This window comes from Hemicordylus capensis, chromosome 13 (assembly GCF_027244095.1).
Source record: "Hemicordylus capensis ecotype Gifberg chromosome 13, rHemCap1.1.pri, whole genome shotgun sequence".
NCBI classification, from domain to species: Eukaryota; Metazoa; Chordata; class Lepidosauria; order Squamata; family Cordylidae; genus Hemicordylus; species Hemicordylus capensis.
Window position 1 is genome coordinate 770,765 of NC_069669.1, and position 15,256 is coordinate 786,020.

The 15,256-nt window shown below is 55.8% G+C and overlaps 1 protein-coding gene across 2 annotated transcripts in view; it reads right to left on the reverse strand.

Moving 5' to 3' along the window:
• PRKCB (protein kinase C beta) overlaps window positions 1-15,256 on the reverse strand; it is a 126,122-nt gene that overhangs the window by 36,479 nt on the left and 74,387 nt on the right. For both annotated transcript variants that reach the window (XM_053276102.1, XM_053276101.1), the window contains 5 exons: window positions 14,214-14,370; window positions 12,824-12,958; window positions 8,709-8,805; window positions 4,478-4,624; window positions 1,284-1,457 (listed from right to left, as the gene is read on the reverse strand). In XM_053276102.1, the coding sequence (XP_053132077.1) occupies window positions 1,284-1,457; window positions 4,478-4,624; window positions 8,709-8,805; window positions 12,824-12,958; window positions 14,214-14,370 (710 nt within the window). The remainder of the gene's footprint in view (window positions 1-1,283; window positions 1,458-4,477; window positions 4,625-8,708; window positions 8,806-12,823; window positions 12,959-14,213; window positions 14,371-15,256) is intronic.

A 15,256-nucleotide genomic window follows, 5' to 3' on the forward strand; every position in this document is an offset into this window, starting at 1 on the left:
CACCATTTCCCCTGGAAGGTGCAGCTGTGGGGGCAGCGTTCCAAGAGGCACTTAAAATTCACATGGGAGAACAGGGAGGCCCAGGTGTCCTGGTCAGGGCTTCCCAGGAACTGAGCACACATCCCAGCATCCCCTGGAACATGGAGGGCAGCCAAGGTTTGGGGGAGTCCTTGGCACACAAGAGGACCCTTGCTTCTGGGCAGAACTACTGGAAACTGCTGGTCGAGAGACCTGCAAGCAACCAATTGCATCTGGCTGGTCCTTCCAAGCTTGAGAGGACATTCCGCCCCTCAAACCCCAGCAAGAAGCTTGGTCTCTCTGCTGCCTCTCCTCCTTTGCCCCCTAGCTCTAGCCCCATGCAGCTCTACCTGATGAATGCCCAGTCTGCTGGCAGTGCAGCTCTCGGGCAGGGTGGGAGAGAGAGGCACCATCTGAGCTGCTGCTGGGAAGCAGAGGCAGTTGTGCTTATCTATCTATCGATCTATCATATTTTTATACCACCTGACATGTAAATCTCTAGGCGGCGTACAAATCCCAACATTAAAATCACAGGTTAAATCACATAAAACACGATAAAAACAATATAAAACACATTATTAAAATTCTAATGAAAAGCTTGCGAGAACAAGAAAGTCTTTAGGTTCTTCCTGAAAACAAATAGAGAAGGAGATGCTCTTATTTCAGCAGGGAGCATATTCCAAAGCCCCAGGGCAGCCACAGAGAAAGCCCGGTCCTGAGTCGCCACCAGACGAGCCAGTGGCAACCGCAACCAGACCTCTCTATAAAAGGTGGGCAGGTGCAGGACAGAGGAAGTGCTCTCTTCGCCTGGACCCAAGCCGTGAAGGGCTTTATAGGAGGCAGCAGCAGGTCAGCCTTCTACCAGGTGAGCCTGAAGGTCAAGGCTCAGACAGAGATCCCTGTTTGGAGGACAGGAATGTGGAGAGCATATCATGGTTGCCGTCTGGGGAACACTGGGGGGGATCTGCTTCTGCCCCGTGTCTTATTTCCTTCCACCTCTGCTTCTCAGCCCCGCTCTCCCCATCCTTCTCCCAGCCTGCCCCCCCTTGCCCCCCCCATCTTCTGGGCCCCCTGCACCCCAGCCTGCCTCCCTCCTCGGCTTCCATCAACTCATCCAGCCAAGAGCATCCGCTTCTCCCACAGGAGGCTTCTCCGTGTGACTGTGTGGTCTGACTCTACTGTATGGGTCAAGAAGGGGTTCCCAGCCCCAGCTTCGAGACGGCTCCAGGACGTGGGGCGAAGGTGCCGGCTGGGGGCCAGCGTACCATGGTCTGGAAGCAAGAGTGGAGCTGCGTGAGGAAGGGGGGCTTCCCGGCCAGAGCAAGCACGCGCTTCTCCACCATGGTGCACTCCACGTCGTCGTCTTGGATGACCACGTCTTTCTTCAGAATCTTCACCGCGTAGAGCTCATCCGTGCCTTTCCTTTCCGAGAGCATCACCTGGGGAAGGAGAAGGGAGGCGACAGGAGACGCCGAGAGTTAGGAGAACGCTTGGACCACTGCTGGAAGGTGGGTACTCCTGAAGAGCAAAGCAACAGGCAAGGTCACAGCAAAGGGTGGAAGGAAGCATGCTGGCCGAGACCAAAGAGAGAGCTCCATCGTGGGTGCCTCAGTGAAGCGTGCAGGTGATGGGCGAGCAGAAGAGAGCAGCGAGGCTTGAAGCGGCACCGGTGAAGCTCCGAGGAGTGCAATGCAGCCTCCGGCCCCACCGGTTTGCAGTCAGGGCAGGGGCCAGAGGGCGACCCGGGAGTGGAGGCGAGTCTGAGCCACTCTCTGCAGGCCAGGAGCGGGGCGGGGGGGCGGGAGTCCCTCCACCTTCATGGCCTGCCTGTGAGCCACACAAGGGCCTGGGGCTGGACCGCGTGGCGGGAAGCAGCGGCTCCAGCAGCGTCATTCGCAGGCTGCCTCGCCCCTGGGGGCAACCATGGCCGGAGCCTCAAGCCAACCGCCACTTCCTCTTGGGTAGAACACAACGCGCTTCCCCGTATCTTTTGAGCCAGTTGTGGCAACCTGCAGATTTATTTATTATAATAAGCTCAAGCTGCAAAGCTTCCTGCCAGCATAATTTTCCGTCATTAATCAAATCAAGCCGAAGGAAGGCTCCTGAACAACACCGACGACGCCCTGCCAATTATGAAGATGCATGGCTCCAATTTGCTTCTGGAAGAAACACCCCCGCCCTGCCACCCGCCCGCCCGCTCACTCATGGTGCTAGAAGCGACACATTCCCTGGAAAGGGATGATTCCACACGGCTAAGAATCGTGGCCTTGGGAGGGACCTCGAGGCGCATCAAGGCTGCCCCCCGGCCGAGAGCCCCCTGCGGCAGCAAACCCAAGAGATTCCGCTGGAGGGGGTCTTCCAGGGCCCACGCTGACCCTGCCCAACCATTTGTTTCCTTGGGTCTGGGAGGGCTATACATGCCACCCAGCCTTGGCTTTTAGCTGAACATCACCGTGCAGTTGAGGATGGCCTGAATTGGACCCCGTAGTAGCATTGCTGCCCTCTTTTCAGAGGGGAGGGTGCAGGCATTTGGGCCGTTTTCCAGGGAGCAAAATGGCAGTGCTCACAGCATCTGCAACAGCAGCAGCCAGGTGCGGAGCACGTGATTTCACGCACATGGGGGCGTGGCTCAAGCTCCGGAGATCCCGAGCGAGCTCTCCCCCGGTCATTTCAGGCAGTGCTTGCTGCCTGAGACAGCATGTATTGCCCTTTCTCTCCCTCCAGTAAGGGAGAGAAAGGAAAATACATGCTGCCAGGCAGAAAGCGCTGCCTGAAAAGCACAGGGAAGAGCTCACTTGGGGCTCTCTGGACCCCGGGCATGAGTGGGGGGGGGCGTTTGTTTGGGGCTCTTCCGGAGCCTGAGCCATGCCCCCCCTGCAGGCTTTGTCAGCCCTTTTCATTGGTGGCCTGGGTGGTTAGTTTCCACAAGACGGCTCCCCGCTGCAGTTTATATTTCAAATACGACTTGCCCGAACGGAGGCATTTTGCTGCTGTTGAGCAGCTAGCCTGGAAAGCACCCTGGCTGCGATTCACACCATAAAACTATGTGGGAGGAGAAGGGATGCAGCCGGGCCCTTTGCAGGACTGACAAGAGAGTTCTTCCAAGGAAGGAGCCAGATGCAGCACTGCAGACTCTTCCCTGGAGTGCCAGCCACAAAATTAAAATTGATTGCATATCCAGACAAAGCCGTCTCTGGAGAGCACGCTCGGGGAACCATGAGTCATTCTTTTCTGGTCTCTCCACCCCCCGCCCCCACCCCCACCCCGCACTTAGGTGATCGAATCTGGCCCCTCCCGGGCCAGCATCTCCCCGCAGATTGTCAGACGCTGCCCAGGGCTTGTCTGGGCGCCACTCCCCAGCCCAGCAGGAGACGTGTCTGCCGCCACCCGGCTGCTTCGGGAGCCTCTGCAGCGGAGGGAGCGGCAGCCATTTCCCGGCGTGCCGAATGAAATGGGGGAGGTGCTCGAGGGCTGGGGAGGGGGCTGGGGATGTGGCGCAGGGCTGCCCTTGTGCCGCTTGACAACGTGGGGAATTGTGAGCCGCCAGGCAAGCTGCCAGCCGAGGCCTTCCACGTGGCTGCAATGCAAGAGACGGAGGAGAAGGGGAGACCTGGGCACTGCAGCCGAGGCTGGCGCACTGCACGGCTTACTTGCGAGAAGGCACAGCCAGGGCAAGAAGCCGCAGGGCCTGATTCGGCACATGCTGATGCCAGCCTCTTGGAGGGCCCGAATCCCAGCCGCAGCCGCTTTAGGGGAGCTGCCGGTGTCTGACCGGCACATCAGAGCTGCCCTGGAGTCCAGGCCACACAGCTTGAGGCCAAGAAAGCCAAATCTCGATACTCTGGCCACCCAGCAGAGCCACTGCCGGAGAAACCGCCCCCCTCCCCGCTCCCTGCCCCCCCCCGCCCAATGCAGGCAGCAGCAGCAACTCCCTAAGTCAGGGGTTCTCAGAGCTCGGTCCCCAGATGCCGTGGACTACAACTCCTAAGGCCTTTGGATATCGCCACTGGGGATGATGGGAGTCGTAGTCCAACAGCCACTCTCTTTGACCCTAACCTAGGAGGAGAAAATGGGGGGAGAGAACTTGAGCTCCTGGGAGGAGAGCTGGGCTGGTGGTCGCAGGCATGAATGGTCCCCTGTGCTAAGCAGGGTCCACCCTGGTTTGCATTTGGGTGGGAGACTACGTGTGTGTGAGCACTCCCAAGATACTCCCCTTAAGAGATGGGGCCACTTTGGGAAGGGCATTTGCATGCTTGCATGCAGAAGGCTCCAAGTTCCCTCCCTGGCAGCATCTCCAAGACAGAGCTGAGAGAGATTCCTGCCTGCAGCCTTGGAGAAGCCGCTGCCAGCCTCTGTAGACGACTGAGCTAGATGGTGCTAAACCGCTTTGGGAGTCAATCTGGGCTGGAAAATGGAATATAAATATACTTAGGCAGGCCTGGCCCTGCTCCAAGCACACCTTTCCAAAGCTGCCTTTCCCCAACACCATCAGGAAGTTGAAGTCCGAGAGTTTCATGCGGTCACGGCTCCCGTTGTTGTCGAATTTGGAGATGGCGTTCAACGTCCTCTCCTCCATCGCTTTGGATCCTGGGCCAATCCTGGCTCTCTGGAAAGGGAAGGATTAAATGAAGGCAGTGAAACTATAAGCAACAGTCATTTGGAGAAAAAGAGAGTTTTAACTCATGTTTCCATTCAATGCACGGTTTTAAATACACAACAAGAACACCATTCCAACTGCAAACGAGATGGGTGAAAGCGCAACTGAAGGAACTCATGACCCTTCTTGACTGCCTCCCTGTGTCTTCACCCTGGGAGATTGTTCCTCCTGATGCCGTGTGGGCTTCCCCATTGCTCCTGTCAAAGGTTATTGATCCTTCTCTTCCTGCACATACCTTGATGAAAACAGTTAATTCACACATGATCACAACATCCCGTCTTATCTTGCAGCAACTGAACGTTTTAGAACCTTTGAGAAAAGCTTCTGCGCAGAGCAAAGCTCAATGGCCTCTCCCAGCCGGTCCTGCCTCCCCAACAAGAGGGCTCTCCCAGGTACGAATTCAGTGCCAAATTCTAGTAACGGCTCACCCTAATGAGCCACCCACCCCGCCAAGAGCTGCACTGCCCGCAGTCTGGCTATTCATCAGGTAGAGCTGGGGGGTTGCCCATGTGGTTCTACCTGACAAATGGCCAGCCTGCAGGTGGTGGAGTGGGAAGAGACGAGTCACCTGAGCTGCTGCTGGGAAGCAGAGGCAGCTGTGCCTCCTTTGCCCCCCACCCCGCCCTTAGGACAAGCCACAACTGCCCCAAATTTGGATGACGGCAACTCAGAAAACACATTTTGCAAAAGGGTTCGGTCATGCGTCACTTCCCCCTGGAATGTCCAGTCACCACGGACTGTTTTTGAGCTTTGCAAAAGAGTGGCAAATTGTCCCATTGCCTGTGCAAGGCTTTTCTTACTGGTCTAGTGGCCCTCCCAACTTAGTGGCTCGCAGTTTGTTAAGCAACACACACACACACACACACACACACACACACACACACACACACACACACACAGCTCTCTCACAATTGATTCCTTTTAATTTCTGAAAAATATGTCACATTGCAGGAGCCTGCCCAGAGCTCAGTCTAGCATGAAATTCCATTAAGCGGATTCTAGCGGTTCAATTGGGACCGCGGTTCATAGCTCAGAAGAGGCAGCTCATGAGGAAGCCGCAGATGCCCGGCTGGGGCCAACCGGCTAGCAAGAGGCTGTCCCTGCTGCGAGTGCTGCCTTCCAGGGTCCTGGCACCCTCCAAGGCATCCTGGCCACTGTCCTGCTATCCTGCTTGTGGCATGGCACCGAGGGGGGCCCCAGTCAGACCCCTCTCCACGCCGCCCCCACTTGGTGTTCAGGCAACTGTCAAGGCGGCCCACCTGAGACCCTCCAGCTCTTGTGGGAGCCCAACTCCCACCATTCTCAGCCACAGTTGCCAAAGGCCACTGCGGCTGAGGGTGGAGTCCCGCAACATCTGGGGACCCAAAATTAGGAGCAGTGGCAGCTGCCTTTGACCGAGTCAGCCCCTTGCTCCATCTAGCTCAGTGCTGTCTACACCAGGGATTCTCAATATTGGGTCCCCAGATGTTATTGGACTGCAACTCCCATAATCCCCAGCCCCAGTGAACTTTGGTTGGGGATTATGGGAGTTGCAGTCCAAAAACAGCTGTGGGCTCAGGGCCCAAGTTGAGCAGGCCTGGTCTGCGCAGACTGGCAGCAGCTTCTCCTGGGTCGCAGGCAGGAGTCTCTCTCTCTCTCTCTCTCTCTCTCTCTCTCTCTCTCTCAGCCTTCTCTTGGAGATGCCGCCAGGGAGGGGACCTGGGGCCTTCTGCGTGCCAAGCAGTCGCTCTCCCACTGAGCTGCAGCCCTAGCTTCAAAAAAATGGGAATGCTTCCATTGCTGAAATAGTTTGAGAAACTGATAGGAACACAGGAGGCGGGCGTGCGAGATGGAGTCAGAGCTTTGGCCCGTCTAGCTCAGTACTGGCTACTCTGCACTGCCTGGCAGCGGCTTCTCCAGGGTCTCAGGCTCAGGGGTCTCTCCCAGCCCTCCCTGGAGATGCTGCCGCCACCAGGGACTGAACCGGGGACCTTCCGCCTGCCAGTCAGATGCTCTGCCGCTCCCCCTCCCTAACAGGAACTGAAGTTCCTACAGAGGGAACTTCCCAGCTGATTGGCTGGGTGAGGGAGGCTTCTTGACTCCGGTGGAATATGATTTACACCAACTTCAAGTTCCTGTTTAGTGACCAAAGAAGACACTCACACATGCACACCCACCCAACATCCAGATCCTCATGGGGCGACTTTCGCGGGAGTGTCTACACAGGCTTCTCCCACAGCTGGACTTGCAAGGCTTTCCCCCCTACCCCCCAAAAGGTGTCCCCAGCAGTGTTCCCTCTAAAAGGGACCCCAAGATGTTGTGGACTACAGCTCCCAGAATCCCCAGCTATAATGGCTTTTGTTTGGGGATTCTGGGAGGTGTAGTCCACAACATCTGGGCATCCCTGTGAGAGGCAACGCTGCTCCCTAGACACCCCCCCCAGGTCCAGGGCTGAGTTTTCTATCCTTGCTGCTTGCTGGCTGTGAGATGAAATGTGTTCAGAAGAACATCACAGGATCCCTTCCCAAGCCTGGTTTCCTTTCCAATTATATCAATATCGTGCCCCTATCTTTGTTAATTATATTAATTTATAGCCTCATGTGATGCAGATAAAACAGATTAACAAATCCCATTATGCTGGGCTTACACATGCGGATGCAACTGAAATGCCAAAGAGCCCTTTGTTCTAACATCAAGGGTGTCTGCTGGGCCATGGGGGGGGGGCTCTCCCACACGCCCCGCTCATGACGTTCGCTCTGATTCCCTTTCCCCAAAAGCTGCATCATTTTAATGTCATTCCTGGAGCTCCTGCACCAGCCCCATTCCTGACACACACACACAGCACAAGGAGGAGGCGGTGAGACCCTCACGAGAGCCCCGTCCGTCCAGACCAGCCAGCAGGAGGAAGCTGGGCTCGGGCTGGGCAGCATCCTCGGGCATCCAGCCTGGGCTCTGCAGCAGGCCGCCCCAACACTTTGCGGGACAGTCCAGTCGGAAGCTCTCCTGCACAGGCCCCGGGGCTGAACGGAAGAGGAGCTGTGCAAGAACACGACTGCAGGAGGGGGAGGCGCTTGTGCGGGAGAACCTCCCTCTGTCCTTGCAGAGATGGGAGAGATGCCCACGAGGGGGTGTCCTGGGTGAAACTGGAGACACGAGGCCTCCTCCTGGGCCTTCTTCATGCTTCCATACGGACTCACCCCTTCGCTGTTCTTTTGAGCAACCAAAAAAGGCAGCCTGAGGTGCACCGAGGTCATTTCGGAGCCCGGACCTCAAGGCCTTTGGAGCCCCCCCCCCAGCCCTGCCAATTAAGCATCCTCATGCTTGGCTGGATGACCACACCGCCTGGGACAGACTAAAGAGGACTGGGGGCCCCCAGGGGAATAATTGGCCCGAGGCATAAGGGTGCCTCTGAAGGCAGCACCCCACAAAGGATGCCCCCCCCGCCCCCGGCCATTCAATCACTCCTCCTCGTATAGCTCTGTTGAGGGCCCTCTGGAAGCAGTTTGCAGGGTTTAATTAAAGGCTGGTGCACAAGAGCTGGGTGGCCAAGTGAGATGCAGCAAGGGAGAAGAATCCATGTTGCACAGCTGTGCTCAGTCGGAGAGCAGGACTCCTTCGCAAGGCGGGTCAGGAGTGGCTTGTCCTAACGCGCCGGCACAGGGCGGAGAAGGGGCGCCGAAGGAGGCACAGCTGCCTCTCCTTCCTGGAGCTCAGTTTGCTCCTCTCCGTCGCATCCCATGTGCTGCCTGCAGGCTGACTCTTCATCAGGTAGAGCCGTGCAGTTAACAGCATAGCTCTACCCGATGAATGGTCAGCAGGGCGCTCATTAACGGTGGTCAGGATGAGAGAGAGCGGAGCACTCAGAGCTCTGGGAAGGAGGGGAAGCATGCCTCCTTTGGCACCCCCCCCCACGGCTCCTAACGAGCCGCTCCGGAATAAGGCAGCAGGGACCGGAAGATGGGAGCTGAGCACCCAAGCCCTGTTTTCGCTGTCACTGGGCTGCAACGGACGGAGGGGTCACTCCCGTTTTCAGGGCAACTTGGGATTTGCTCACCTCAAACTTCTGCCTGAGCTCCTCATTGCCCTCCTCGCCTTCGGGGGGAACGGGGACGTTGAAGTATTCGCCCTCTTCTTGGCTCAGCAGCTTAAACCTGGACAGAGGGAAGCAAGGAACCCAAACTGACCCAGAGCGGAAGGCGTCTCTAATGGGACAGCAAAAGTGGATTTGCATGTGTGCGGCTGAGCGGCATCAAGACCCCCTTTGGCCCCTTGGCCTCTGAGATGTCCTGACACCTGGCCCGACTCGGAGGCTGCAGCGGGGCCAAGGATGCCTCTTCCTCACCTGCCCTTGCTAGCCGCAGTGTGTGGAAAGGGCTACTGGGATGTGGGGCTGGAACAGGCCGTGAGCAGCAGCCAGAGGGAGCGGCCTCCATGCAGTCTGGGTCCCAAGCCCACCCGCCAGGCTCAGCCCGGCCCTGTAACGGCTGCCCTACAGACCCCCCATGAGGAAAGGGGCAGCACCAAACATATCCCAGACTCCAAGCCGGAAGGGTCACAGGGAAGCAGTCCGTGGCGCTTTCTGGAGCTGCCAGCTTGGATGGAGAAAGCAAAGATTCTCCCCAACGAAAGGGGAGGAGAACCACACACACACACACAAAATTAAACAGCAATTCCTGGGCATCATGAGCTTGTCATTCAGACTGGAGGGAGTTGCTGTGTCCCCCCCCCGGCCACCCCCGCCTTCCGTCAAGGAGAACCCTTCCGCAGAGAGGAATGGCTTGTCAGGCAGGCGGGCGGACCCTGCCAGGGCCCCGTGAATGAAGACAGCGGGATTTGCACAAGGCAGGGCTGGGCCCCTCTCTGCAGCTCCCTGCAACATTAACTACGGCTCTTTAGAGAGGGGAAATGCACCAGAGCCCTCCTCCTCTCAGAGTTTATTTTAGCCAAACACGGCGACAAGGAAAACTACTTAGGTCTCCACTTACTGATTCTTTAAAATGCAGCAAAGGAGCTGCTTCTCACATGCCACCTGCTCTTTAATGCGCTCCCACGTCCCTGGTGGAGCTGCGTTGGTGAGCACCCCACAAGGGGCCGTACATTACAAGCTGAAAGGAAACTGGCAGTTGGTTTCCTTTCCGAGGGCAGACGGGGGAGGACACGGCTTGTGGCACATGCCAGAGACGGCGGGCTGCGGCCATCTCTCAACCCAGCAGCCCAGGAGTGCCCAGCCGGATAGATAGATTGCAGCTCCCAACATCCCCAGCCATGGGAGGTGTCGTCCAGCGACAGGTGAGGGACCTCAGCATGGCCCCCCCCCCCGGCCTCTGCACCATTCCCATCACAGCCAGTGCAGAAAATCCTGAGCACTGGCGGAATAACCATCTCCAAAAATGACGACTCAACCTTGAACCCTGGACATTTGGCCTCCTCTTCCTGAGGATCACAGGGAAAATGACACAAAAGCAAGGGGGTCGTTGACCCCACTGGAAGCAACATCCAGCCCTAAATATAAAGGTGCGTTTTGTTTTTAAACAAAATGATTCCCATCTATATATTTATTTCTCCTAGGAGTATCCGTCGCTAATCCCATGCGTGGCAGCTCTTGCGAGAGTTTGTGAGCAGCTGCTGATTAGCGACGGGATGGGGGAGAAAACCGGGCTGCAGCCGCTGGCAGGCTGGCCACCGGGCGCAGGTGAGCGGGAGGGAGGAGGTGGCGGCGGGGCGGCTCTCTGGGTGGGCGAAGAAGCGGCCGGCGGGACCAGGTGGCAGCGGGAGCAGGTAGTGGCGGGCCGGGCTGGCCATCGGGAGCAACCGGCTGGGAAGCAGGGCGGGGGGAGAGCAGCGGTTCTTCGTACAAGCGGATTCTGCTCTGTGCTCATACAGGAGACCACCTCCATTCCCCTCTATCACCACCTATTAAGCTGGAGTGTTTCGTTCTCAACGGGCTTCCCCCTTGAGACTGGAAACCATTTTCATTCGACACGTCCCTCCTGAACACTGTAACCAGCTTCCCTAATCTTTGTTTTTTGTAAGGCTTATGTTGTTGCTGTCCCAGATGCTTCCCGAACGGGCCGTGTGCTTGGAAATGGGAAGATCATATCACAGACTCTTTTAAAATACAAGGGATGTGTTTGCAAAACCACCAAAAGGAAAAGATTTGTAAACACAGGTTGCCATCAGCAACTGGAAAGCTCAGGATTCTGCAGGCAACTTAGGGCGTCCTGAGCCATGATGGCCCTCTCACTAACCGGAACCAAGCCACAGAAGTTTTTCATAGGAACAGAGGAAGCTGCCATCTACTGAGTCAGACCCTTGGTCCATCTGTCTCAGTATTGTCTACCCAGACTGGCAGCGGCTTCTCCCAGGTTGCGGGCAGGAGTCTCTCGCAGCCCTCTCTTGGAGATGCTGCCAGGAGGGGACTTGGAACCTTCTGCAGGCAAGCAGGTAGATGTGCTCTCCCCAGAGTGGCCTCCACAGCTTCACAAAATCATGGAAGATTTCCCCAAATGGAGGCATTCGGCTCAACATCAAAAGAAGAGCCCAAACACATGGTGTGTGTGTGTGTGTGTGTGTGTGTCCCTGCGGGGGGTGGGGGGGACTAGTGCTCAGCCTATGTGAGTCACGCTTTGTTTGCTAAGATAGCTCAGCTCTTAGGGATGGGGAGGGAAAGGATGGAAATTAAAAGAGTGTTTCCTGCTGAGGGGGATAAAAGGGAAACAAATAGTCCCTATTCAGCGGGGAGTTTGTAGGCCCACGGCTGGCAGTAATTCTACGCTCTGGACAGGATTTCGTTTGACGGGAAGCAAGCGTCATCCAATCATCTCATGCTTCTCATTCACAGACTAAGCCTTCAGGCGGTGGGGGGGGGGAGGGGGCCCAGGATTTTCTTGCTTTCCTGTTAAATCCTGGCTGGATTCTCTGCCACAAGTTCACAGGACTCCTGGCGCCAAAGCAAAGTGAAAAGGCTGAGAAGCAGACCCGTCTTCGGAGAGGCCGCCCCAGTTTCTCTTCCTCACAACCAGGCGTGTCCTTGGCAGCCCCAGGTCTGAGGCCGGGCTGTGCAGGTTTGGCTCTCGGGTCATCCACACTCTAAACCAGGCAGCTCAAAGGCTGCAAGAAGAAAAGCTGCTTCTTGCAGCCTTACAAATTGATCCATCTCAATCTGCATCATTTATCCAGCAATTATTATTTTTTTAACCTTGCAGGCTGACATTCAGACTAAGTTATTTATAAGTAGTCCCATTGAAATGGATGAGAGTTAGTCATCACTGGGCACTCTCCTACTAATTTCAGTGAGACTACTCATGAGTAACTTGGTCTGGCTGTCAGCTGCCACTCTCCACCCCCAGTTCTGCTGTTCATGGGAAAGATCAAGTTCAGAGCTCTGAAGCTTCACCCTCTGGCAACTGGAGACATTACTAAGCAATTTCTCTGGCTTCTGAGATTTCATCTTGAGGACTAGAAACCTGTGGTTCCAAAAAGTGTAATACACTTGCAGCCCTAATTTCAGGGATCACTAATTAGGTGTGCTAATTTCTCAGCTTCACAAGTTGCATCTAGATGGACGGAGCAGAACAATGTTCAGAAACGTAAGAGGAAAACTAATTTTTGGAAGACACTCAGAGCATGCCACGTTCTGGCACAGAGGGGCCCACTGCAGAAACAGGCATGACCCTGGACATGATGACCCCTCTGGCCGAGTGAGGGGCTTGACAAGCTCACTGGCCCTACATGGTGCTGGGGGGAAGTTCCTGCCATGCCTCAGGGATGTCTGCAGATGGGGCTAGTCCTCTCTGTGCACATGCAAAGCAGATTTGATTCTGCCATTTGGGAGAGTGAATGAAACAGTCTCAGTTTGTAGTTATGCATTACAATATCTCTTTCAGGCCGGCCTCACCCTTCCTCACAAAATCTCAGAGCACGATACAGGGGAGCAACCACAGGAGAGAGGGGGGGGCCTGCACATCCCTCTTGCCTGGGGGCTCCCCAGAGGCATCTGGTGGGCCACTGTGTGGAACAAGATGCTGGACTAGATGGGCCCCCTTGGGCCTGATCCAGCAGCAGGGCTGTTCTTGTGTTATGGACCTCCATTTTAGCCACATTTCCACTTAGAGGGGGGCGCTATCTAGGGCCCCACCCCAGGCGCCTTCAGAGTTAGGTGCACCTTACCAGCCATCTACACCGGCTTTCTGCAGCTCCGAGATGCCAAAAGACAGTGACCCCATGAAATCATTCCTGCTGGTCAGATCCCAATCCCAGATCTCCACAGACAATCTTCTGTCCTTGTCAGACTCTTTCAGCTGACTGCAAACATGAAAAGAAAAGAAAAAATGAAGCAGGAAAACGTTAAAAGGCACATTTCTCTAGAGGGAGCTATCTGCTGGCTTCCATGCGGTTCACACGGGCATCGCATCAATGCATGGCTACAGAATGAAGGACAATATGGCTCGCTAATGCTTAATTTCCTGACAGCATCCCCTTCAAGGAAGACTTGCGGTTGAAATGCAAGGCTTTGATCAGCGCCAATTGTGAATGTGACGGCAGCTCTGAGCTCCAGGATGGGGAGGAGGCCAGCGCAGTGCCTTTAAACCTGCTTAGCATTTCCAAATGACTGAAGCGCAGGGAAATCTTCACACCGCATTAATTCTAGGGAAGCACTGATCCTGCAGGGGGACGGCAGGGTCAGGATCCGGCCCCGGCAGGACAGGAACTGAGTATCAGTGTGGGGGGGGGGAGTAGAAGGGCTGGGAAACCTCCACCTGGACAGGAGCCAAGCAAGACAGCGGGGAAGGGGTGCAAGGGAGAGAGCAAAGCATCCCCCAGCAGCACAGGCAAAGGAGCCCAGTTGCTCCGGCCAGAACTGGGGAGTGAGGGCCTTGGGGATGGCCTGGGAGCGCCTGATGGAGCAGCAGCAGCAGCCTTGGTGACGCTCCGGCAGGTGCTGCCCTGTTGCAGGCTGGCCAGGTGCAGCAAAGGTCGTCAGGAGCAGAGCCAGCAATGGCTGCTTTCCGAGGGGCGCTCTCTCCTCCCCCCACTCTCTCTCCTGGGATGGCTTCGGAGTCCAGCCCCCTCCATCCTTCATGCCACTGGACCGTCCCTCTGGATGGGGGCAGACCAGAGTCCCAGGCCCAGTTCCTGGGGAAGAGACCATGGACAGCTCCAGGAACCATGAAGGGTTGGCAACCAGAAGCAAAGGGGTAGGGCCACTCCTCCTCCTCCTCCTGCTTCTTCACGGGGTGGCTCCTTCCTGCCTGACCAAGAGCACTTCCAAAGCTCTGGCCCCCCTCATGCCCATGTTCCCTGCTTTCCAGTGGGGTGTGATACTGGCCTGGGGGGAGACCACAGCCCCCTCCCATGGAGCCTGGGGCTGCTGACAAGGGAGCAACTCCCGCCCAAACAAGGAGCCCACGGGAAAAGGCCAGAGAGCAGGTCTTTGCAAATGGGAGCGGGGTGGTGGGTGGGCTGACCTAATCCGCCCCCTCCCTGGCTTCCTGCTTCAAGACAAAAGATCGGCTGGGGCAGAGAGGACCAGCCAAGAGTCGCCAAGAGCTGTACTCACAACTTAAAGGTCTCATTCCACTCGGGGTTCAAAGAGCATTTGATGGTTTTTGTCTTCTGCTTGCTCTCACTTTTCGGGTCGGGGATGAGCTTGAGCTTCACATAAGGGTCTGACAAGCCATTGGGGTCCATGGGAACCAGATTCCTCGCGTCACGTACTGCAGGGAAGAGGAAACGGTCAGCAGCCAGCAGCACCAGAGTGCCAACATCCGGGCACGGACATCCTGGTGGGCATGATGCACGCCAAGCACACCCTGGGCAAGCTCTGGGCATATGCAGGCAGGGCCTGGGTTAGAAGAGGGGTGCCCATTTCCACGGAGCCTGCACATGAGGAGGTGACCCCAAACATCTGTTGAAGCACAAAGGACATCCTTGGGGCTCAAGCCCTCCAGGAGCAACTGCTCTGCAATCTCCATGATCGGCCAGCTGCAGGGCTTATTTATTTATTATTGATTTATTTGTTACATTTCTACCCACCCCATCCAGTGGCTCTGGGTGGTTTACAAACTAAAACAAAATGTCATCAGCTGGTATCGTGGCGATGAAATATGCATGATGACACTCAAAGCAAATCTCCTTTGTAGACCTTCTTTTCATTGTGTGTAAAAGAAAATTAATCCGACAAAATTCTGTAAGGAAAAGCAAACGTTTCAACGTAAAATGTCATGATCGATGCTTGATATTCAATAGTGTTTGAACTGGCATTCTGATATAGCCAAAGCTGACAATCTCCCACCCACCTGAAGTTAATAAGAAACACGGGGGAGAGAGACAAGAGTACTTTCCCGGAGCTCAGCACCAACAAGGAGGGGGAGGGAAAGGAGCACGCTAAACTGTGCACCATTGAAAGGCCAAAATATCTCAGAATGTCTTTAAGTTCCTCTTTGCCGTTAATCCTTGGGCTCAGTAAATCAATCTGCAGTGCTTCTCTGGTTTTTCTTTTAAGGGTGCAACGTTCTATCTCCAGAATACACACTTGGAGTGCCATTGCTATTCCTTTATGTGTCTCTCTCATGTGTATTGACCAAGTATCTAACATATTTA